The following is a 25,213-nucleotide window of genomic DNA, read 5'->3' as shown; positions in this document are numbered from 1 at the left end:
TAGGAGACCTACAATCATTTACCAGCACCTGTCATGAGTGCTGCAATATGAGATGACCAAACATCCTATGAAATGTCTCTTGGTGCCTTGGGAACATTGATAAAACTTACCAGAGTCAGGCAATGTGCTACAGTGGAAAGAATTCTGGATTTAGGATTAAGACTTAAAAGGACCTGGTTGAAGTTTTTTGCTGTTACTAAACAACCTTTGGTGATAGTGGGCAAGTCATTTGAGCCCTCTGTGCCTCAACTGAGAAATAATGTATTTGGATGAGATGACTCAAGAAACCTTCCAGCTCTGAACTGTGAACTTTGCCAACTCCTTAAGTTGCCTCTCCATGGAGAACCTGGGAGCTCTCTGTTCCTTTGGCTGTGATGTCCTTTTGCCTTGTCGTTGATGATGAAAATTTCAAAGTTGATGTGATTCAGTTCTTTTAGATATACCTTCTCTCAGACATTGGGCAAGAATCTCACACTGAGATTATATACAGCTAAACTATTTTACACAGTCAGAAAAATGGTGAAGTTCTTGGCACTCCCTGCCTCTTTTCCAACACTCAGCCAGTAGAGGATCGAGGGCTATTTGCATTTTTCTTCATGGGTTGCCACAGTGAGTGACCAGCCCCCTGGGGCTATATCTTTTCATATCTGCCAGGTGGGTCTTGGTCAGTTATAAGACCCATTCTCAAAACCTTTTCCACATGCCACAACCTGCTAGAGCCCATACTGGGCTGACATAGCCTTTTGGAGAGTCCTAAGTCACCATCACACTGTCATGGGGTATAGGAATCATATTTTGTGGAGCTTATCAGTCTGCTTTAAACTATGCAAAGTGTTTTACTTATATTATCCCCTTTGGTCTTCACAACAACCCTGTGAGGTAGGTGCTATTATTATTCCCATTTTATAGATGAGAACTTTGAAATTAAGTGCCTTGCTTAGGGTCACTCTGGTAGCAACTGAAATGGGATTTAACTCGGGTCTTCCTGAGTGTAAGTTCAACCCTCTATGTTCTATGGGTATCTAGTTGTCCTGAACAAGGTGGTGCTCAGAACTTGAAATAATGCTTCAAATGTATTATGAGCAGGTAAGAATGCACTGGGACTATCAATTTCCCAGTCTTGGACACTAGGCCTCTCCTCACACAACTGGAGGTTGTATTAATATTTTGGGTTGCCCTATTAAAGCACTAATTCCTATCAACCTTGCAGTCCATTAAAATCCCCAAATGTTATGATATTGATATATGGAGGTGGGGGAATCAGTCCTTTCTCCCCAAGACCCCTTCACCTGTTCAGACTTCCCCAAAAGATTCAGATCAGGAACCAAGAAACCCACAAAATCCACACACAAAAAACCCCCCAAACCTGTTTATTTCCATGGGATGGGAGAGAAACACATTGAGAGAGCCTCCCAAAGCAACCCAACTGAACTGCTGCTCTGGGGCATGTATAGCCCTCTCCTTTCCCCTCCTCAGCCTCCCTGCCCCCACTGTAGGCAGCCACACAGTCCTACTTCTTTCCAGCAGTAAGTTTTGGACCTGGGTTAACTGATCCCCAGAAGTATTGAAGTAATGATTCCCGGAAGCTGTGAGGATGTCCCCCAAAAAACTTTGGCCTGTGGTATGGCCCGAGTTAAAGCCCCAGCTCTGTTACCTAAGTGCGGTACTTCTCCCCACTTCAATACTGTTTTTCCCTCTGAAAGATGAGGTTGGACTGGATGGCCTCTAAGGGCCCATCCAAATGTATGTACATTTACAAAATTCTTCACCACAGACATGGAAGGGACTATTTCCTCAGCTCCCTCTTGGTTTCAGTAAGCCCGAGGGATAGTGAGGGGATGGGGATAGGCAAGTAGGGGGACAGTGTAACTATTTCCAAAAGAGGACATTCCAAAAGAGTAACCAGCAGGGGTAGAGGCCTAGGGCGAGTAGTGGGAAAAGCAGGGCACCATAGAGGTGGTGGTCCAAGACACCTTGGGCCAGAGCACTGAGGAACAGCTGCCAACCCTCAGCAAGTGTCAGGGGTGCTTCCTGCAGTTCCCGCCACAGGAAAAGGCTGCCCAGGAGGGTGGCCCCTGGGCTCACCAGCACTAGCAATACAGCATACAGAAGCCTAGGAGAGGGGGAAAGAGGCAAGATCAGGGGAGGAGGTTTCCAGAAAGGAGACGCCTCTATGGGAAGGCAGGAGGATACAAGGGCTAGGTGGCTTGAGGGAAGGGAATCCAGGACATGAGGAGTCCTAAATGGGGCAACATTGGACTGTGTAATAGCATTAGGGAGGGAGCAGAGGGTAAGTTGGGGCTGGGATGGGTTGAGAGTATATACAAACCTGGGTCCACTGGGCTGGGTGAGGGCAGCAGCAGGCACCATAGTAACAGCAAGCAAGAACCCCAGTGAGAAGTTGAAGAGGGAGATACAGCCCAGCTGTAGTGCCAGGTAGAGTAGAGCTAGGAGCTTCAGGGCCATCCATCCACTATCTGGGCCTCGAGGAGAAGTGCTCACTACCCTGGGGACAAGGAGACATGGATCGGAGGTCTTGGCACACACCCACAGAATCCACCCCACCCCACCCCACTGTGAGCCCTCTTTCCCCCCATATTTCAATAGTGGGTCCCATAAGCCCCATCCCACTAGGAGCTCACCGGTGGGTGCTGTGAGGCAAGGCCAGGCCAGCCACATAGATGGCAAGTAGTGTGAGCACCACAGCCTCAGCCTCAGCCACAGGGAAGTGTTGGGCAGCCACATGCTGGCCCATGACAGGCAGCAAGTAGAGGGCCAAACCAGTGGCCTGAGATATCAGCACAGGGGCTACCAGAGGGGTAAGGGCCACACCTCGGTTTTCCTAGAAAGACACAGGGCATCAAAGTCATATGGTTGAGAGTCACAGGGGTCAAAATCACATCCTGGGGGCAGCAGGGAATCAAAGTGGAGGGGGGTTATAGAAACCACCAGGGAATCAGTATTAGGGCCGCTCTCCAGGGAATCCTAGATATGTGTTTGGGGGGATGGACAGGGGCAGGATGGCACCCAAGCCACGAAGACAAGGGGACTGATTGAGGAGAACAAGATCTCTTTTCCTCCAGAGCCACATTTCCAAGTACAATGACAGGCAGGTCAGACCTAGTCTTTTTCCTTGACCCCTGGGAATAACTCTACCCCACAACTGGTCTTCCTCATCTCCTCACCTGTCCAATAAGTTGAGGAGGGCTGTGATTGAGGCCTGACCGATCCTCAGGGCCAAAGTCCACCTTATTGAGTTTCACCCACAGTTCCAGGGCATGGTCTAGTTAAGGGCAATGACAGGCCTAGGGAGACCCTGTCCATCCCTTTCCCCCTATATGATAAGATTTCCAGGCCTCTCCTGCTTTCCCTCTCTCTAGTTCATCTGGGAATACTCCCCAAGTCTCTGGGCAGCCTCCCACTGCTTATCCCCAACACCCTGTCACACAAGAAAGGATATCTTTAGACCAGGAATGAAAAGCAGGAAGCCTATGGCAGGCATGTAGAGACCAATGGAGACAAAGCGTGACAGTGATGGCAAGAGGTAGAAAAAGTAGGACTGGTGCAGTCGCTCCAGAAGATTGTTCAATTTGCGGAACATACCCTCCAAGGTCCTGGGAAAGGAATATGGTCTGCTTAGTTAGCCCTCCCTCAAGGAAGCCCCCTCTGACCTAGAGCCACAGCTCTCTCTCTCTGTAGCAAGAGGTGCCGAGCTGAAGTGGATCTTTGAAAAGCTGCCAAAGATACAGACGCAGCAGGATGAAATGGGTAATAGCATATCAGTATTGCTTGTTTCATTTGAAATCCTTTTTATTTTATGCATTTAAAAGTCCTTCTGAGAAGAGAGCCATAGACTTCACCAAAGGGTTCCAAGAACCACAAAGGTTGAGAACCCTAAGGGCCCAGAGTCTCTAAGAACCCCTTCAAGTTAAACACTGAGTTGCCTTTAAAATGTAGAAGTGTTCTGTAAAGCTCTAAGGTGGTTCTAGTAAAAAGGCACCTCGAAGCCTTTTTAGGTTTAGCTGTAAGGGCTATGCCCACAGTCTGTGTTCAGAGGACAGGCAGGTTCTCCGCACCTAATGCTGACCTTCCTTTCCAGCTTCATGCCACACTATTCTACTTCATTCCTTAGATGCTCCAGCCAAACCACATTTCTCTCTGTCTCCAAATATGCCCTTTGCTCTCCCCTGCCTTGGCTTCTTGGTTCACATTGTTAATTCCTACTGAGTTTTTAAAACCCAACTCAAAAAAGCCAACTCTTTTATGAAGCCTTCCCTGGTTCCCCCCAAATTGGTAAAGGCCTTACTGCTCAGACCTCACATTGCAGTTTGCTGTGTAATTCTCAAATGCCATTATCATACAATATAGCGCCAGGGCTATCTGTATTGATGTTTTACCTTTCTTTTAGAGACTGAATACTCCATCAGGGACAGGGACTTTGGTTTTTCCTAAACTCTGTTTCTTCCAGCTTTGGGTATAGGGCTCTGCACACAGTGGGCATTTAAAATTCTGTTGGGCAGATGTGGTGAAGAGGAAAAAAAGGGAGAAGGGAAGGGCCAGGCCATGTCTGAAAGACATATCCAGAGACAAAGGGAAGGACAGACTCTGTCCCAGGCTAGAGAGGGGACAGAAGGGGCCATCTGATCCCCAGAATCCCCATCAGTGAGGTGGGGGAAAGAGGGCTCTTAAAGAATAATGAAATTAACCAGCTATTAAAAAATTAGAGGGAGCACAGATCTAGGAAGGGAAGGATGTACTTCAAGGCATAACAAAAGCATTTTTGTAGTTCTTATCTCACAAGATTGTCGTAAGAAGGGGGCTTTGTAATGTTTAGGGTTTAAGAAATGTCAACTATTATTACTGTCAAAGTGCTTTAGCTACCTGGATGAGAGGAAATCTACCCAAGATGTTGACCTCTTTTGGTTATTGATCCCCCTGAAGGGATGCTACCCATTTCACTATTACTCCTTCTTAACAACTTACTTGCCCACAGAGGTCATGTCATATTTATACTGGCGGAAGCTGTTGATACCACGGAGGGTGATGGCTTCTACATGGTAGCGCAGGAAAAGCCCATGGGGACCATGAGGGCGGCCAGAAGCTTGACGCAGTACCATAAGCATCAATGTCTGTAGTCCATGAAGGGAGCCTCCCAGAGATGCCCAGTCTGAGTGTTGCAACTGTGAATGGAGCACAGGGGTCAATGGGCTAGACCCATGATGGTGAACCTATGGAACAATGTGCCAAAGATAGCACACAGAGATGTCTCTATGGGCACACTCACAACCCTCCCAGAGTTGCTCCCTTTCCCCTCTCCACCATGCCTCCCTATGCCTCTGCCCCTCCGAATTTATTCCCTCCTCTGAGTGTAGCACTTAGGCCATGCCTCTCTCTTTCTCCCTCCCCTGTCTGAGAAGAAGGGCTGGGGGGAGGGCCTCCTTTTCTAACACTGGGCCTGGTCCCACCCTCTAAAAAAGCTCCACTTTCTTCCCTTCCTCCCAGTCTGGGTGGTGGCCTTGTCCCACAAAAGCTAACTGTGTTCCCTCCACCCCCTGTTCTCACCCATACGTGGGTTGCAACCTAATATGCAGCCCAAGGGAGGCTGGATACAGGGGCCAGTCTTCTCCCTTCCCTGCCACAAGCAGGCTGGGAGTCAGCCCCCAAAAGCAGAGGAAGGGGTTACCTCCTCCCTAGGCTTCCCCTACCTTCCTGGCAGATAGAAGCCAGGCAGCTGCCCCCTCCCTCAGCCCATACCCCTGGGAGGTTGGATGTAGGGGTAGGTCCCCATGGCTATAGGAGGTGGCCCCACCACGTTGGGGGTGGGGAGGCAGGCATTCGTTCTCTCAGCCTCCTCCTCACCCAGGTTTCCCCCACCTTCCCCTCCAGGCTTTGGCAGCAGCAGCAGCCCCATCACAGCTGGGTGCAGGGGTGGTCCCTGTGGCTGCAGGAGATGGGGGAGGGAGTGAGGGGAGGCTGGAAGTCTAGCCCTGCTCCCTGTAATGTAGGGGTCGAGGCAGGGCACAGCATCCAGTCTGGGGGGTGATGCCTGGCATGGATTCCTAAAAGGTTCTAAAAGGTTCACCATCGCTGGCCTAGAATGCCCTCTAACATATATGACTTTTGATAGTTATGGGGAAGTACAGAGATTTGGAGGTTCCCCAGTCAAATATGGGCACCCATGGAAGTAGCTCACTGGGTCAGAAGGCTAGGACACCCTTGCAGCATCTAGGGAGCTCAGGCTAGAAGTTGTAGCTATGGGTAAAAAGCACAGAGTCTCAGGGGTCTGGGTCACCTCAGTCCCCTTAGGGATGCCCTGCTTAGCCTGGGCCATTACAGGGCAGCAGGGTTTAAATAAGCCTAGCAGAAGGACTCTGTCCAGCCCTAGAAATTAAAGGGGGAACACAGGGAACACAGTTAGATACTATCTAACCATGGTGGTTATGGGGAGGTACAAAGGGGTTAAGGGCTCTTATGGCAAGGATAATTCATCTGGAGTATAGCAGCTATGGGAGGAGCAAGATGAAGGCAGAGGGTCAGAAGGGCATTGTAACAGTATATAGGGTTGTGGGATCTAATTAGGTCAGGGGAAGGAGGCACCTGGGATATGTTATCTAATTGCTACAGCTATAGGGAACAGAGGGGAGGAAAGGAGATGGGCAACACAAGATCAGAAGGTGTGAGGGAAAAGCCAGAAAGCCAGAAAATCCTGTGTGGCACTGACATCTACAGAAAGAAGGGATGGATGCAGGGAAGGAGAGGACACCTCCCACCAGAACACCCTATCTAGCCAAGGCAGCTATGTGGAGAAGACCACCTTCCCCTGCAGGGTGCAGAGCAGAGCCTCCTTCTGGCAGAAGGCATGGAAGAGATTAAGAAGGTCCAGGTTAGGAAGTTGCCCATTCAGCCCCTCCACAGCTACATCCAGGCTGGTGACCACGTCACTATTCAGTTCTAAAGCCACTGCTGCCTGGATGGCTCCTGCCCGGCCCCGAAGTGGAGATGACTGCATCCCTGAAGGAGGAAGGAAGGGATGTCATCACAGTGGGACTCAGATTAGAGATTACCTATAGGATCTGGGTAAATCACAACTCCTGGCCTCAATTTGCTCCTGTGTTACAGGAGCTGAACTATCGATGGGAGTCATCCTAAAGTGGAATGTGTAGACTGCCTTAGCAAAGAGTCACTTTCCCCTCCCTGGAGATTTTCAGTTGGAAACTGTGGAATGCCTTTTGAGGGATTCTGAAGAATGAATTTTTGCTCAGAAATGGATTGGACTAGAAGACCCCTTTTAATTCTGGGACTCTATAGTTCACTCTGGGTCTTAAGACTATATTCTCTGGTGGATAAAGGATGGGGTGGGGAATCACATTTTAACTATGATGCTGTGATAAGGGGAGGAAGGAGGTTATACTCACAGATTTAACATTATTATTAAGAGAAGAGATCAGTGGGGGGCCTAATAGGAGAAAGGGATCTGAAAGAGTACTGGAGGGTCCTACCGGTAATGTTGACATCATGGTAGGCTTCTAGCCACGCCTCTGTGCCCAGCAAATCGTGCTCTGTCACCAAGAAGATGATGTCTTTGGCCCAGTAAATCTGACCTGGGCAGAAGGGAAGAGGAAAAAAGAGATGGTAGGTGGCAATCAGTTACTTGGTTAAGGTAAGCCTCATGGAGTCAGCCCTGGTCAATATCCCAAGGGTCAGACCCAGGGGCTCAACTCCTCTGGAGTTACCTAGGAAGTTACCCCTGATCACTTCCCCCAGGTCACTTCTTTACCACTCTCCTCATTACCCACTCCACTACCCCCTTACTCCGGAAGTAAGTTGCCAAGGACAACAGCAGTCCTACTGCCTGAGCATTGAGGGTTCCAGGACTGGAGGGCACAATAAGCACCAGTGATTCAGTGCTGGCTGCTCTTGGAGCTCGTAGAATCCCATACACATTGGTACCTGACACCATCTGCAGAGGAACTAACACAAGTCACCATGTGGGAAAACAGACACATGGTGACACAGTTTATTTTACTCATGACCTGCTCCCAATACTGTTACTGCTCTATTTCCCACTGTCTGAACCCCAATTACCTCCACCATGGTGTTCCTCCTCCCCACTCTAGTGGGCCTAAATAGTGACTTCCATCTTCCCCAATGGTTTGTACCATGTTTCCCCTATATCTCCTCTGGGAGGTCCCCTTTATTCCTCTAACTGTGCCTTTTGAACCTATAATAGATACTAAATTCCAAATGGACTCCAAAAGTATCTCTTCTATCTTCTGTAAGTGGTTCTTTTGTTTTTCCCATAGTGTCCCCTCTGTTCTCCTGAATGACCCCAGAGTCCCCTCCATCCTCCAAGGGGCCCTTGCAGTACATATCGCTCATGGGTCTCATCAGGGAAGGGCAATGTTCGGGAGAAGCTCTGACTATAAACTTCCAGGCCCACAGAACGCATGGTCCGCTCCAGCCAGGTCACAGGCAAGCTTCTGATTATGGGAAGAGAGGAGTAGATAAGACCTTTAGAGAGAGTGAATCCCCTAGTGTTCTTTTTAAGAAGAACCCTCCAAATCTGGCCTCCTAAAATGAAACCCATGGCTGAATAACCATTGAAAAGGGAATCTTCCACGGAACTCAAATGGTTGCCTATCTACTTACCCTGTTTTCCTGCGTTGGGCAATGAAATCTCTGGCATAACTGAGAGCATGTTCTCCACCTTCAAACTGCTCCTCTACCATAGTGGAACCCATAGCATTCTCTGATATGTATGTATTCTGGGTCAGTGGTGAGAAGGCCAGGCCCAGGAACCAGATCACACCAGCCATGTAGCTCACCACACTGGAGAACAAACAGAGGTTATTGGGACCTTGGCAACCAGCCACTACACAGCTCATCATAACGAATGACCTTACTGCCAATCCTTTCTCCAGGGTTTCTTTCTCATAATTCACTTTATGCCAAATCCAAGTTCCTTCTAAAACTCAGGGTGGGAGAAGGAGGTATCATTGAGGCATGGGAAGCAGACAGCCTTTGACTTCTAGAACCCAGGCCCTCACTTAACATATAACAGCCTTCTGGGAGACTCACTCTTTCCTGCCTCTGCTTCCCCTCCAACTCTCAGGGACTAAGGAGTCTGGGTGTGGGGGCAGGGAAAGAAACAGGAGATCATGGCTAAAGATATTTCTTTTGAGTCAGCATCTCATATACACACACATACATGGCACACTGTGTATTTGTCTAAACCCAGGTAATGGTTGCAAGAAGTATGGATGGGACACTGGACACAACCAAGGGAAGGAAGAGGAATGGATGGTTGAGGAGTTAGAAAGAAAAAAGTTAGCAAATGGCTGATGGTTGAGCAGGACAGAACTCTCACCAGAGTGGAGTGTTTAGGCGCAGAAGCAACCGTGCCAAGGCCCGACGCCTGTGTGAATCCAACAGGAGCCCCATAGCTAGGGGATGAATAGAACCTGGGGAAAGGAATCAGATGAGCATAACCAGAATTTCCCACCATCAGCCACCCTGATTTTCCCTGACTCCCTCACTCATTATCACCTCTTCCACCCCCCAACAGAGACCCTCCTCCTACCCCCACCCCCATCCCAATACACTGACCTGCCCAACATTTCTTACTAGTCCTATACGACCCAATCATTGAGTCACACATACAGTCAGACACAGTCACAGTCAGGTATAATCAGTCACATACACAATAAATGCCAGAGTTGGAAGGAGATCAAGTCCATCCTTCTCATCTTACACATGAAGAAACTGAGGTTCAGAGAGGTGAAGGGATTCACCGAAGACCACATAATTAATAAGTGGCACGGCCAGGACTTGAATTCAGGTCTTCTAATTCCAAGTCCAGGGCCCTTTCCACAAACCATGCACATTCTGCCACACACAAGTACAGAGTCAGAGAGATACAATTCCCTGCCCCCGCATACATGTAGCATCTTCCCCTTCAAGATTTATGAGCACAGTCACACACACACATAATCATACAAAGTCTCATCCCCTTAAAGATACACAGGCACACGGTGAAAACAGTCTCATACCTGGAGAGAATCCTCTCCTGTAAGATCTGCCAGTACACACAATCACACAGTGTCATGTATGGAGCACCCTCCCTGGCAAGATCCTCATGCACATGCAATCACATACTCAATCACACACTCTCACACCCAGAGCATCTTCTCCTGCAGGATTTGCAGGAACAAGTGCCTGAGCATGCCCGTGTGTGTGTGTGTGTGTGTGCGCGTGTGTGAATGTGTGTGTGTGTGTGAGAGAGAGAGAGAGAGAGAGAGAGAGAGAGAGAGAGAGAATTTCACATCCAGAGCATCCTCTTCTGCAAGATCTGTGGGAACTGGGAGCATGTGAGCATGCGCAGGTGTGCAGGCAATACACACACGCCCCTGCGCAGGCACACACACACACACACACACACACACCATCTCACACCCAGAGCATTCTTTTTTTTGCAAGATCTGTGGAAAGGGGAGCATATGAGCATGCATAGGCGAGGACAGACGTACAGATGGGCAGACACACCACAGCGCGACAGAAAGACAGACAGACAGACACACACACACATAATTTCACACCCAGAGCGTCCTCTCCTGCAAGATAAGCAGGAACTCGAGCATGTGAGCATGCGCAGGTGTGCGCGCGACACACACACTCCACACTCAGTCACACAGAGCTTTCACCCCTCCCAGATCCATCTGCACACGCAATCACACCACAATCACAATTTCACACTCAGAGCAACCTCTCTTGCAGGAGCCTCAGGCACAGCCACCTCACAGGACCTCCAATTAGCGCGCTTACCACATACATACAAACACACACACACACACAAACACGCGCGCGCACACACACACAAACGCACATGCACACGCATACACACAAAATGAATGAAGGACATGGGACGATGGACGCACCGACACCGCCCCCAGCCCAGCTCACAGCTGCCTTCGCTCCTCACACACCAAGCTCGGGGCCCGCCCACTTCCGCCCAGGACTCACTTATTTCCTGTCTATGGACGGAGCATTTTGGGAGTTGTAGTCCTTTGGGCTCAGGCGCCTCTGCCAGGCTTTTTGAAGAAGGACGCCCAGAAGCGCCCGCTCCCTCTTTTCTCTGAGCCTTGGTACTCCCGCCTAGGCATGAAAGCCTCCTAGCCCCATTCAGTTCTTTTCAATGTCTTCAGTCCATTCTTCATCCATTGACTTGGGTAATCTATCTCCCTAAGAACTTCCTGCTGCCTTCGGTATAAAATACAAATCCTCAGGAATTTTAAACCTTTCACCACATGTCTCTAACCTGTTTTTTCAGGCTGCTGCCTTTCGCAAGCTCCCCCTCGGGCTAATTTGGCTTACTAGTCGTACCTAAAACCTATAACATGCCATTTTCCACACACCCCGCATTTGCACCGGTGCCTGGAATTCATTCCTTCACTATTACAGCACCTCAGAGCCTTATCTTTGTTTTCCCTTCACATCTGTATCTCCTGCCTATCTTCAAATTCTATTCTTACCTTCACTTTCCAAATTACCAAATATCGGCATTCATGTTGTACCTCTACTCCCCTCCCCACTCCAGAGTAAACCTGCACACTCACAGAGAACAGGGTCTGCCAATTAAAGGGTACACTTCCTAGCTTGACAATCAAATCCCCCCCAAATTTGGGTACAACTGGTGCAGGAACCTCATCTTCATGATTTTACTCTCTGTCACCTATTACTAGAATGAATCCCCTTCCTCCCCAGTTCTATTTATCAGAGTTCCGCTCTTCCTTCAATGTCGGAGGCAGGTGCCATCTCCTTTCAAGGGCTTTGCACATAGTAGGCACTCCCAGAACACTTTGTTTGGACCTCTTATTGACAGGTCTTTATCTCCTCCCAAAGACCAATCACTTATATCTCCCTCCCTCCCTCATTAGATTGTTAGCACTCTGAGAAGCGGGTACTGTCATTTTTCACCTCTTTCTCTCTTCCAAAGCCTTCCAAAGGGTTTCACACATAGTACACACTCAAATATTTGTTGGAATCTTTCTCCAAGGAACAATTTAGGTGTCATCTCGTTCATAAAGATTCCACTAATCTCTTTCTCCTCAGGTTTTTTTTTTCCTTGAAGGGCAGAGGTGACTGATGACAGTCTTTGTAGTATCATTGTTATGTATGGTCTTTCCCTGTCATGTCATGTTATCTCTCTTGGGGATGGGATATGGCATTAAGACAGTGGTTAAATCAGAAGGTATAAGTAAAAGCTGTTTCAATCAGAAGAATTAATGATTGGCCTAGAATTCCAAGGTAAACTTGGCTGGAACTGCTATGTAGAGAAATGGACTTTGTCTAGAATGCCTGGCTAGGTTAATCAATCCTAAGTCAGCAGGGATATTTCATATTGTGGAGCTAAGATGCAACAGAGTACAGATTGTTTCTTTGCCACTTATGCTAATTTTGGCCCTACAACACCAAGAAAACAGATTCTCCACCAGGCAACACTGCACCATCCATATGTAAAGCCATCAATCACAGCAAATGGAGAAATTCTGAGTGATGTGGACAAGTTCATTTATCTTGGCAGCATACTTTCCCGGGATGTTCATATAGATGATTACATTGATATATACATTGGCATAGCTAGAGCTCAGTGTTTGGAATGCTCTGAAGGAAAGTATGGGAGAGAAGAAGCATTAGGTTGCCTCCCAAACTGAAGGTATACAAAGCCATTGTGTTGACATCATTGTTGTATGCCTGTAAAATATGGACAATATATTAGCACCATGCCAGGAATCTGATTTGCTTCCATTTGAATTGTCTTAGGAAGATTCTGAAGATTATTTAGCAAGATAAAGTACAGGACACTGAGGTTCTTTCTTGAGAGGTACTGCAAACATTCAAACTCTACAGCAGAGAGCACAACTCCAATAGGTTGGCCATGTTGTTTGAATGCCAAATGCATGCTTGCCTAAAAAACCATTTTTATAGAGAACTCACAAAAGTCAAGGATCCATTTGGAGATCTGACAAAATGATACAGGGATACTCATAATTGTCCAGAAGAACTCTGGTATGGATGGTGAAACATGAGAGACACTGGTACAGGTCTATCCAGCATAGTGTGAATACAACCAAAAAAGGCACTGTGCTCTATGAGCAAAGCAGAATTGCATTAGCTCAGAAGAAAGGCAAGATGCACAAATTTAGAGACATTTTCATCCCACATATTCATATGGGCTATTTGTGCTTGACCTATGGTAAAGCTTTCTGAGTTTGTATTTGTCTGATTAGCCACAGTCAGACATATTGCAGATGGACCTGTACAGCATGAAGTCATTTTGGTCTTCTTTGAATATGAAAGGCAATGAATGACTAACCAAATAGGGATAGGTTCTAGGAAGAGGGATACCATTATCTTTTCAGGTCAGCAGAATGAAGATGCTCTAGGACCACAGAGGGAATCAATACAGGTCAAATAAAAACGAAGAAATGTTACCTGATTTGGGATATTTTAGGAACCTTTAAAGTCACTTACTCTCACATCAGGATGGAATTCTTTTAATTGTTTACTGTTCACCTGGTGTGTGTGTGTGTGTGTGTACACACACACACACACATACATATATATATATATATATAAGCTTTACCATTAATGGATTTGTCCTGCTGTTTTTAAGAAATAATTTTTATTTTTTTATTCTGAACCTAAACAAAAAAAAGCTCATAACACAGCATAACATGAAACAGGGTTTAAATATGAAAAAACGAATCTCCATTTCAAACCACTTGCCTTGAAAAAAGAGAGGCAGGGCATACAATACATTTCATGTTATTCTCAAAATTGTCATTCACATTTATGCTTCCTTCTGTTCTCTTTTCTGTGTTTAAGAAAGCATTTCAAGGGATCTCTTGAATTGGTATCATTATTGCTAAACTCTAAGCCTATCCTCCAAATAAAAACCACGAGAAAGAAAGGAAAAACAACTCCTTGAAGGAAATAGGTATAGCCAAGCAAATGAACCTACTTACTGGCTAAATTCAAAAATGCATGGGTCTTTTTGCAACTTGTGACCATCACTTCTCTATCAGAGGGCAAATAATATGTTTCATCATATGTCCTCTGAAGTCATAGGTGGTCATTGTATTGCTCAGAATTCTTGTCTTTTAAATTTGTTTTTCTTTACAATGGTCCTGTCTTTTTATAAATTATCTTGGCTCTTTTCACTTCACTCTGCATACTTGATTCTACCCAGGATTTTCTGAACTTTTCTCTTCTGACAATTTCATACAGTAGAATAATATTCCATTATGTTTATTATATACTTTTTTCACCTTTGCCATAATTGTCTGACAAGTGATCTAAGGCACTTTGTTTTTCTTTAATTTCCCTTTTTAGTCTTCCTACTCCCTTGTGGGATCAGGAATTTTTTTTTGCTTATAGCTATTGACTCCATGGTTTTATCCTCCCTCTTAACTTCTTTCTCCTATCCCTGCTTTTTTTTTTCCCTGTGGAATTTGATGTTTCTACACCAAAAACTGTATGTACTTAAGCACATATTCAATCCTGCTTTGTCTGCTTCAGATAAGTGAGATTCATTTGACGCTTGTTTCTCCCTTCTTCAAGTGTTTATATAGTCTTTCTTCTTATTTATACCAATTAGGAGAAACAGCAAATTCCATTCCTTTATTCCTCCTTTCTATAGCAGTATATTTCTTTTGGCCCTTCTTTTATTTCCCATTTTCAAACTCACAGAACAGAGCCAATCCACTCAAAGGATGTGTTGCATGAAATTCAATTCTCTCAGGTTCTAAAAGTCCTGGACATTTTTCATTTATGATTTCTCAAGTTTTTTTTTTTAAATCATGGTTTTCAAGTTCAATGATTTTTCAATTCTCTCTCCTTTACCTTTTTTCTAGGTCAAAAAAATTTTTTTTGAACCCTTACCTTCTGTCTTGGAATCAATACTATGTAGTGGCTTGGCAATGGGGGTGAAGGGACTTGCCCAGGGTCACACAGCTGGGAAGTGTCTGAGGCCAAATTTGAACCTAGGACCTCCCATCTCTAAGCTCAACTCTCAGTCTACTGAGCTACCCAGCTGCCCCCTAGGTCAATCTTTTTTGCTAGATAGTTTACATTTTCTTCTATTTTTTTAATCTTTTGGTTTTGTCCTACTATGTATTGTTGTCTATGGAGCCACTGAAATGTTTGATCTGTTCTTTTCAGGGAGTCCATTATTTGGATATGGTTCACCTCTTTCTCTTCTAGGCTATTTAGTCTTCTAATTCTTTTCTCCAGAGCTTTTGTTTTCATCTTTCATTTCTTTTAGGTATTTACATAGTCCTTGTATAAATTCATGTTCACTTGAGATGCTGTTTGCCGATGTTATGAGGTTACTCACTCCTTTTTGGGATTACAGAGCTATAATTTTTTGTACTGGTTTGTATTTCCCGTTATTTACTCATCTCTCCAGCTTTAGTTCTTGAATTGAAACTTTGTGCCAGGGCTGAGTTGTCTTATGCGGTGAGGTGGAATGGTTTGCCCTGAGGTGTTTGGTTTCATCTAGGTTCTTCTCAGTCCCTTCACTGAACTCCACCTTCAAGGAGCTAGGCCCCTCTTGGATTTCTGAGTTTCAAAGTAATGAGGCTTCGGGTTCCTGTATGATATCTCAGGACAGAATACTAGGGGTCTCAGTCCTTGGATACCTATGCTATCTGAGCACAACTATGCTACTGTGGTCTCTATCATTGCCTGGGACATTCTTGGGTGAGAAGGGAGAGAGGAAGGAAACCTTCATATTTTTGGACAGAGAGCCTTATAGGTTACACATGTCCATTACCATCTCTGGGAGGGTGGGAAGCTATACTGGGATGGGCTTGTATGCATGAATGTAAGAGGGGGCTTTCCTATTGCCAACAGGCATGTGTGTATGTATGTACTTCTTGGGAGAGAAGTTACTATAATTTCTTGCTGGATTTCTTCATCATTATCCAGTTGTATGGATTTCAGGTTCTTCCTAGAGTATATATGTGGGAGCTGGATGGTTTGTCACCATTCAGGAAGCCATCTTGGTTGAAAAGCTCCTTAGATTTCTCTGATATCCTGTATATATTTTCCCTTGGTACTTTTCTCATCAGTTGTATCTTGTGTCATATGTGTCATGTTTCCCCATTAGATCAAAAGCTCTCTAAAGATTAGGATTGCATTGAATTTCATCTTTCTATGCTTAAAATTGAGCATATAGGAAATACATTAATCCTTGGCTCTTCCTCAATGTCTAGTGTTACTTACTACTTTAAAGGCCAAAAGGAATATTGAGCAAAGGCAGTTTGTGCTAGCAGATGGTAGGTTTGTTGAAAAACATCTTTCTTTGAGGTGCTTTTCCCTATAGAGTCAGAGAATGCTCTTTAAGGAATCTGTGAAGTCAAAGAGGAAGAATGGGAGGAGAAACTCTTATTAGAACTATTTTAAACTCGATGTTCTAAAGAGACAGAATTCTATGAATAATCTGTAATAAGTCAAGTGTATTCAATAAAGATTACCAAATAGAAGGCAAAGAAAAAGAATAAATCTAGCTTATTTCCTGAAAGACTGAATGAATCTAGCTCTTATTTTGAAGAGAAATATAAAGAAAATTCTTAAGGTTTTAATTTGAGGTCATACTGGCTATGAATTTTCTTAGAGTCAAATATTGTAAATAATTCTATGTATCTTTATTCATTGTTTTTGTTAGTTAAAAATCTGTGTATATTCAGTAATTTTAATATTTATTCACTACATAGAAAAATGAGTATTGCTATTTGGAAGAGATTTCTCTAGTTCATCAAATAAATTACTCAATGATGTGAGGTGAGAGTTAGTTAATGAATGAGACATTCATTTTTATGGATTGCTTTAGCATTGGGTGTGATCAAATTAAACATAGTAATGAGTCAAGTGGCAGGCTAAGGGTTGACACCTCTTAAGCAGATCCCTATAAACCTTCTTATACTTCTTGAATTGAAAGGTCATACATATCTCAAACACTGCTCTAATAAGTACTGCCACTGTTAGGGTGCTTCTTCCCCTGTGTGGAGCCCATCTATGTTTCCGTGCCTCAAATGACCCATCTCTGAAGGGAGAAAGGGCTGTTCCCTGTGGAGAAAAGGATTTGGTGATGATAGAAATGCAGAGGTGAAGGCAATGGAGGCACCAGCCTCATGGAGAAGGGCTGAAAGACTTTATTGCAGGGTCATGGTCAGTCTCCAAGAAGCAGGGCAGCCTCCCGGACATGCTGCCTGACCACTCGGTCCAATAAGGCATGAACATCCCGGGCAGCTTGGGAAGCCACTTCTAGTACCTGCTGTAGGTGATCCTCATGCAGGCGGGCATCCATCTCAAGCAAAGCAAGCTGGCCGGAGGCAGGGAGTAGGGCCAGAGCCAGCTGGGGCCCACCAGCAGCTTCTTCCACATGGCTCAGGTCAGCTAGGGCTGTACCATCCACAAAGCCGGCTGAACAGGCACACACAAAATCTCTCATTGGGATCCCCGCATCCAACACGGCTAAGGTGGCTGCATTCACACAGGCCGCATAATTACCACCATCTGCCTGCAGCACCTAGTCACAGGGCAAAAGGATTTAGAGATGAAAAAGATCCAAGAGGTCTTTTCCTCTCACCCCTTCATTGCACAGAGGAAAAATGTGAATCCCAGAGTAGCTGATCCAAAGAGACCTTTATTTGCTGGAGTCATCTTCCACTAAATTCTTGGACATATCCTGAGGCCTCTACTAATTCTCCCCCTCTCTAAACAATCTATCAGTGTCTTCTATCCAAAATCATCTTATATTTATTTTGTTTATATTTCTTTGTGTAAATATTTTCCCCAAGAGAACAAAAGCTCCTTAGAGCAAGGAATGCTTCATTTTTAACTTTTGTTTTCAAGCCTCTGATACTGTACCTAGCACATAATCTCTTAACAAATGTTTGTTGACTGAATGATTTATTATAGATCCTGCACCTTCTTCTTCACTCTCTTCCCTACTTCCTTCCCCAACTTGGTTCCTCTCCATCTGTATTTAGAAATTCTGGGTATCATTCCAGCCTCAGTTCAAGGGTCACTTCTTCCAGGAACTTTTCCTTGAGCCCTCCTCATCCTGGACAGTATGAAGGCCACCATCTGAGACCCCAAAAGATACTGTCTATACTAATCACCTGAACCACATCTCATCTCAAACTATGGTTATTTATGAGAATAATATCCCTACACTCCATCTAGGGAGCCCCGTGATAGCAAGAGTAATGTTTCTTCCTTTAATTTTATTTCTACTCCTAAGAAGAGTATGTGGGCACAGCGACTGATTGCAGATGATAATGGGGCTGGGGGAAGGCAAGCAGCACAGCTTACACTGTGGCATCCTTGCCAGCAGCTGGGGGCATCTCAGCATCAGTGAAGGAGGAGTCTGCCAGGCTGCATGGGGGAGAAGGGAGCATTTCTAATAAGGGGGTAGGAGACACAGGGTCAAGGCTAAGTTCTGTCCCTAACTGCCGGTGGGACCTTGAGCAAGTGGGTTGTATCTGTGGACTCCCTTTCTTCATTCTGTCTCATGAGAGGGTTGAGGCGTTTCCTGGTTCTGATGTTCTATGGTGCTAACTACTTTTACAGGAACTTTGTGAAGGAAAAGAGTGGGCATCACCACCTTCATTTGACAGATAAGTAAACTGAGGTTTAAAAAAGGAGATGGCACTTGGCCAAGGTTAGGAGGATCAGAAGTGGGACTAGAAACCAAGGCTTCTGATTTGTGTTTTTCTCAAGTCTTTCCTAAATACCTCCCCTATTTGTGCTCCCCTGCCCTTCACTTATCTAAGGCCAAAGGTCTGTCTGCTCTTTCCAACCTATTCTCCCAATAAAAATTGCACCTTTACCTGGACATAGATATCAATCTGGGAGCGAGGGTAGAGCTGGGTCAGGATGGCGGCCTCAAAGGTCTGCCTTAGCTGGAGTCCCATTTCACAGGCTTTTCGGTCCCCGTGTGGCCGGCGCTTCCGTTCCCCAGTGCTGAATGTGGCCATGCTATACTGGCAGTTGACCAGTGCTCTGTCTGGCAGTGCTCTTGACCGAGACCCCCGCATCTAGGAAATTGGGGAGAGAAGACATAGGAACATGTTAAGCAGAAGCTATGGGGGTCATCCCTCAAACCTTCCTTTTACTGAACATGGGAGAGTGGTGTCCTGGTCAGATGAGTGAAGAAATGAGCATATTAAAGTGGAACAGTCCCAAGGAGTAAGGTGACTCAGGTTTGAACTCAAACCCTACTAACATGTGACTTTCAGCAAATTCTGTAAACTTTCTGGGAAGGATTCCTCATCTCTCAGGTGAGGAGAGGGTAGATAAAACCCCAAGGTCCCTTTTACCTCCCCATCAATGACTTTCTCTTTTCTTTTTAAAATTTAAACATTTTTATTTTCCAAATTCATTTAATAGGATGTAAAAATCTCACAACTGAATGTAGGAAAGCAGAAATATTAAATGCATCCTCCTTTCATTAATACCCATATTCACTTCAAGACATAATGACCTGTCACCTCATTGATCCTGGGCTTACCAGCCCCCCAGCCAAGGGAACCCTCTTTGTTTAACCTTACCCCTAGACTTCATGGAACTAATTCCACGATCCTCATTCTAAAATTGTTTTCCAAGGGAATGAGGAAGAATCCTGGATCTTTTTTAATATCTTTCTATGTGGGCTCTTCCATGGAAGGGCCTTGTAGGCTTTTTCCTTTTCCTATGGACCCTCAGCTCCTGTTTACTCAAAGAAATTAGATGGGGCTGAGAAGACAAGGCTTATCTGGGGCCATGAATCCCACAGAATGATGGCCTCTAGGAAGGTCTCAGCATCTGCAAGCAGAACTTGCCTTCTGAGTTCAGAAGGTCTGACCTCTGTCTGGGGCTGGGAGATAATTATTACAGATATTATCATATATTATCCCCCACCCCTATGATCCACTCACCCACATACATCCCCACCCCACCCCCAGCAGGGTCCCCTTATCTGAGGCTGTTTTTTCCCATGGTTTCAGTTACCTAAGGTCATGACCTTAGAAATGCAGAAATGCAGGGAGGGTCCAGTACTGTTCCCATCCCCCTTACCATCTTGTTTTCCCTTTTACTTTTTTAAAGGCTTTATTGGTAGGGGAGTGGGAGGCAGCAGGGAAAAAAGGGGCAGGCATGGAGAAAGAGAGCACACTATATATGTGGTTAGCAGGTGTTCACCTATTTGAAGTTCTCAACTACCCATGGTAGGTCTTGAGATGTATCCCCTGAGGATATGGAGGCAAAATATAATTTTGGAAGACCTCTCCAGGACCACAAACTTCTGAGGACCTTTCTGGGATGAAAGAGAATCTTTGAGATAGATTATTCTCAGGTGTTCATGGGAACTCAGCTTGTTTTAGGGTTCCAGTGGCCTTAAGGAAGAGACTTCTGGCTAAGTTTATAGTAAGAGTATAGTAGAGGATAGTAAGTTTAGAAAGATAGGTTGGGTCCAGGTTGTAGAGGGTTTTAAATGCCAAATAGAGAAGCAGGTAGAGCAGAGGCTTGGTGAATAGAGCTCTAAGACTGGAGAGAGGAGGAGACATCTGATTTCTAGATATTTTCCAATCTGGCAAGTAACTTAACCCCAAATGCCTAGCCCATACCACTCTTCTGCTTTGGAACAGATACTCAGCATTTATTCTTCTTCAGAAGGCAAGGTTTCAAAAAAAAAATCCAAAAGAGTTTATACTGTATCCCAGGAACAATAGGGAGCCACTGAAGAAGAGTGGAAATGAAAGGAATAAACATTTATATAATGCCTACTAGGTGCCAGGAATTGTGCTAAAGTATTTTTTTAATAAATATCAGCTCATTTGATCCTCACGACAGCCCCGAGAAGTAGGTATAGGTCTGTTATTATCCCAAATTTACAGATAAGGAAACTGATAACTTTTTCATGGTTACACAGTTTATAATTGTCATAGGGATTGCAACACCCTTCTCAGGGGGATTGTATAATTACCACAGGGATTGTATAATTGCCATAAAACAAACAAAAAAAATCATTTAAGAAAGAAACATTTCAGGAAAGAGAGCTCAATTACTCTTTGAAACTAGAAGATGAATTGTTTAAAGAAGGCGCCATGAAGATTCCTGAAGAAACCTCCATAGCACCAGAAGATCTAGCATAAACTTTAGAGTAAAACTGATTCAACTTTGAGGGGCTGAACACAAGTATTTTGAATGTAAACTTGTATGCCACAGGGGATTGCACCCAGCAACATTGGTTTGCTCTCTCTCTCTCTGTCTTCCTTTTCTTTCATTTCCCTCTTAGTTTAAAATGATCCATTGGGGAGACTAGTCTCCCAAAGGATCACAGGGAGAATTGTGAAAGAAAATTATTATCTATCCTGAATTAACACTAATTTAAGTGCCTCACTAGATTGTGAAGACAGGATTAACTCTCTTTTGTATACCTTTTGATTGAATCAACACAAACTTGAATTAGGTGGAGGAACTGCACTTAGTGAATTCCCACCCTACCCAGTGCTAGGTGAGAAGCCAGCAAAATATTTGGAGAGCTCCACCTTTTTTTCTAACTCAAACAGTCTGACACTTGTGAATTCTTTTAATAGTTTACACCCTTAGGAACTGTGAACCCTTTTGATGAGCATTCACCCCTCCAGAAGGTGAAAACTGGTTTCCACAAACACTGCCCCCTGGGCAGTGCTAGACAATTTGGAAGCTGTGATTGGCCCCTGTGAAGAGGAGAGGAAACAAGAAGCCACTATAAAAGGCCCTGAATTTCTGAGGCTAAAGGGAAGAAGGAAGTCAGTTTAAGGAAGAAGGTCAGCTCAAGGAAAATAGTTAGCCTCAGGAGTCACCTTCAGGTCCAGTCATTGTCTTGACCTGCCTCTTGGAGGGAACTTGGGTGAGTGGATAACTAGCTTTCCCTTCCTGTCTTCTGGAGAGAGTTTAATACTGGTTGAAGGTTAACAAGTCCTGGCTGAGCCAAGCACTAGAGCAATGTTTAAGATCTGCATTAGTAGAAGGGAATTTCCTCCCTGGGAGTCCCAACCATCAAGGAAATCACAGGTTCAGTTCAATCACATATGTAAGAGTTAAATGGTTCTTATTACTATCGTGCTTGTCCTTATGGTATCCAAAAGGGATAAATGGCATGAGACTATTAGAAGAACAGATTTTTCCAAAACATAGTTTTGATCATGTTAACCCTCTTCTCATGAGCTTCAGTGGCCCTCCAGGATGTCAATTAGTTAAACATTAATAGCCACCCATTTTGCAAATACATGGTATATCCATTTAGTTGCTCTCTGACCTAAAGAGGCTCACAATCTAGTGGTGAATACAATATGCAAACAACTATTTTCATACAAGATACTATATACAATATAAATGGAAGGTAATCTGAGAAGGAAGGCACTGAGTTGGGAGAAAGTGACAAGGAAACAGATGCCTGGAGGGAAAAATATCCTAAGAGAACATGGAAATTGAGCTGAATCTTGAAGGAACCCAGGATTAAATACAAAACTTGAATTAGGAGGGTATGATTCAAATCTGACCTCAGAGACAGTTTAGCTTCTGCAATCCTGGGTAAATCACTTAATCCCAACTGCCTGACCTGTACTGCTCCTAAAAACAAAAGGTAAGGGTTTAATAAAAAAAAAAAAAAGAAAGCAATTCTCCTGGCATTTGAAGCTCATTACAACCCGACAGCTTCCTACCTTTCCAGCCTTCTTACACTTGATTTCCCTCCACTCATTTTAGCATGCAGCTGCACTGGCCTACTTTGAAGGCCAGTTTTGTCTAATCCGTGCCATCCCCCCCTGCCGCCCCCCCCCCCCCCCCAGCCCAGAGAACCTCCAACAACCTTTGGCAGGAGCCCTTCCCTATTCCCTTCTCCTACTCTGATATCTTAGATATGGCTATTTATATGTTCTCCTGTACATTAGAATATGAACTCCTTGAATGCTGGGCCTGTTTTTGTCTCTGCTTTCTTTGTATCTCCAGCGCTTAGCACAGTGCCTGGCACACAGTAAGCTTAATGAATGCCTGCTGACATAGTCTCAAAGCCTGTTAGTGGGGCAGGGAGGTAAGACGAATCCAAGCCCGGTTCTCAGACACTCAGACCAGGTTGCAGCAGCAGCAACCTAGTATCAACACAGTTGGGAGTGGGAGTGGGGTTGGAGCTCAGAAGCAAAAACGACATCATAGCAAAATCTCGCAGTCCGTTTTCCAGTCTCCAGTTTTCTCCCTTAAAGAACCAGGCTGCCCTCTCCTCAGCCTCAGGATTTCTCAAGAAATGCGATTCGTCCTGGACCTGTGAGGCCACGCCCCCGTCCCAATGCGGCCCGAGGTCTTATTTCCAAAAAGACTGCGATTGGTCCGGGACCTGTGAGGTCACTCCCCCCCTTCTCCCTCCCAATAAGCATCTGGAGGTAGCCTCGCACCTCGTGAGGTCCGTAGACCACTGCCAACGCCTTGGTGTTGCCTTGTTCGATGTAGGCTGAACCATCGGCCTGCGCAAAGACACCCATCCGTGCTTGGATCTTGCGCAGCTCTCCGGCCCGCCGCCCGTCCACGCGGTAACCCTGATCCGACAGCAGCTCCAATCCCGCCATGCTTGTAGTGTCTCCTAGCGTAGCTCGACTACACTTCCCGGCGGCCCCACTGCTTCCGGCTTCTGGCTCCGCCTTCCGGCGGCCTATACTTCCTGCCTTTGGCCTTTTCTAACACTGTCGGGTCATGGATCTAGGCAAAGGAAGGACCTCAGAAGCCATTTAATTCAACCTCCTTATTTTTACAGAGAAGAAGTCTGAATCCAAGAGAATGAAATTGGCTTGTTTGAGTCTGCCAAGCTAAATGGTGGCAAGGCTGGGAATGAAAGAAATGTCCTCTAATTCCTACTGCAGCGCCCTGACTATATTTCCCAGCGGTCCCTGCTGGGAACGTAACAACCTTAAGGTTCCGGTCCCTGGGGCTCCGCCCCCTTCGTTACCTTGGTCTCTCCCGGCGGTGATAAGTGGAACTTTCTCACTTGTGCACTGAGTCTAGTACAGACCGTTAGTTTGTTGACCGTCTAGGCGCTTAGTTGGCATTAAAAGGATACAGGATCTACTTTGATGTCAAAATCAGCCTCCTGACTTATTATACATATGACCTTAGGCAAATCTCTTCGTCTCTCGACACTTCAGTTTCTACATTTGTAGAAAGAGACAATCGAGACTGGATACCCTCAAAGGTTCCTTACAACTCTCGATCCAAGATAATACTATAATTGACTATCTGAAAAATGAGAGCTAATGCTGACAATGCCTGCCTCCCGGAGCTAGTGTAGGGAAATGATTGGGACAGCCCTGACGGACTGTATAGAAATAAGAGTTGATCTTATCATGTGGTAGGCAATTAATGACAATCTGTGATAGGCAGAAAGGCTCACTGTTGTGATATCGTTATATTCTTTTGGTTTTGCAGATAATTCTAGTTGACTAATTGTATAGTCGTTTTCAGTGGTGTCCAACTCTATAACCTTTTTTTTTTTAAGTTTTATTGGCAGTGATACTAGAGTAGTTTGCCATTTCCCTCTGTAACTTATTTTAATGATGAGGAAACTGTTGATTTGCTCTGGGACACACAGTTAATAAGTATTTGAGGACAGATTTTAACCCAGCTCTTCCTGACTCTAGACCCAGCACTTTATCCACTGTGTGACCTAGCTGCCCAGTTGACTAAAGTGCTAACAACTAGGTGCTTCAGTAGTACACTAGACATATCTTTCCACTTGGGAAACTTAGCCGCTTGGTCACTAAAACCAGTGAAGTTAAAATGATCACAACAACCATGGACTTCTTTGAGATACTACTATCAGAATGGCATTTCTTATTGGCTGGGATCTTTGCTTTTTTCAACAAGTGTCATTCATTTTTATACATATTCAATTTGGGTCGTGTTTTTATTCAAACATAGGTCACCGTTATGTCTGATGGTTTAAAGTGGCCGTGGTTGTTGGGGTGTGGGGTTTAATAGATATTCTCACATAACTTATGGCCTATGAAGTACTCATTCTTATTGGGATACTCACATCAAAATACTGTCTTCCATGTTGGTTTGTACTGTAGTAGTCTGTTACATCTCTTTATGGTGTGCTATTGACAAGGGAACCACTGTAAGATAATTTTAGTGTTTT

The 25,213-nt window shown here is 45.0% G+C and overlaps 2 protein-coding genes across 2 annotated transcripts; both read right to left on the bottom strand.

Annotated features, from left to right (window-relative positions):
* Positions 1-1,353: 1,353 nt before the first annotated feature.
* On the bottom strand, positions 1,354-11,003 carry GPAA1 (glycosylphosphatidylinositol anchor attachment 1). Its single transcript, XM_056822880.1, is given in 14 exon segments — positions 1,354-2,113; positions 2,330-2,506; positions 2,643-2,842; positions 3,186-3,283; positions 3,439-3,614; positions 4,984-5,180; positions 6,815-7,011; positions 7,500-7,601; positions 7,813-7,960; positions 8,369-8,480; positions 8,650-8,829; positions 9,368-9,461; positions 9,701-9,885; positions 10,935-11,003. Coding segments are annotated over 13 exon segments (2,109 nt in total). The 5' UTR covers position 9,885; positions 10,935-11,003; the 3' UTR covers positions 1,354-1,869.
* A 6,192-nt stretch (positions 11,004-17,195) lies between these two features.
* On the bottom strand, positions 17,196-23,988 carry EXOSC4 (exosome component 4). The gene is made up of 3 exons (XM_001364391.5): positions 23,478-23,988; positions 18,897-19,103; positions 17,196-17,590 (listed from the first exon to the last, which is right to left on the bottom strand). Exons 1-3 carry the CDS (start codon positions 23,646-23,648, stop codon positions 17,231-17,233), a joined length of 738 nt encoding a protein of 245 aa, XP_001364428.1. The 5' UTR covers positions 23,649-23,988; the 3' UTR covers positions 17,196-17,230.
* Between the last annotated feature and the right edge of the window lie 1,225 nt (positions 23,989-25,213).

This window comes from Monodelphis domestica, chromosome 3 (assembly GCF_027887165.1).
Source record: "Monodelphis domestica isolate mMonDom1 chromosome 3, mMonDom1.pri, whole genome shotgun sequence".
In the NCBI taxonomy this organism is placed as follows: Eukaryota; Metazoa; Chordata; class Mammalia; order Didelphimorphia; family Didelphidae; genus Monodelphis; species Monodelphis domestica.
This window is presented reverse-complemented; position numbering and strand designations above follow the sequence as displayed.

Coding starts and splice junctions, on each gene's coding strand:
- EXOSC4 (XM_001364391.5), bottom strand. CDS start 23,648: ATGGCGGGATTGGAGCTGCTGTCGGATCAGGGTTACCGCGTGGACGGG. Junction 19,104..23,477: donor TGGTCTACGGACCTCACGAG/GTGCGAGGCTAC, acceptor CCAATTTCCTAG/ATGCGGGGGTCTCGGTCAAG. Junction 17,591..18,896: donor AGATTGATATCTATGTCCAG/GTAAAGGTGCAA, acceptor CCCTGTGACTAG/GTGCTGCAGGCAGATGGTGG.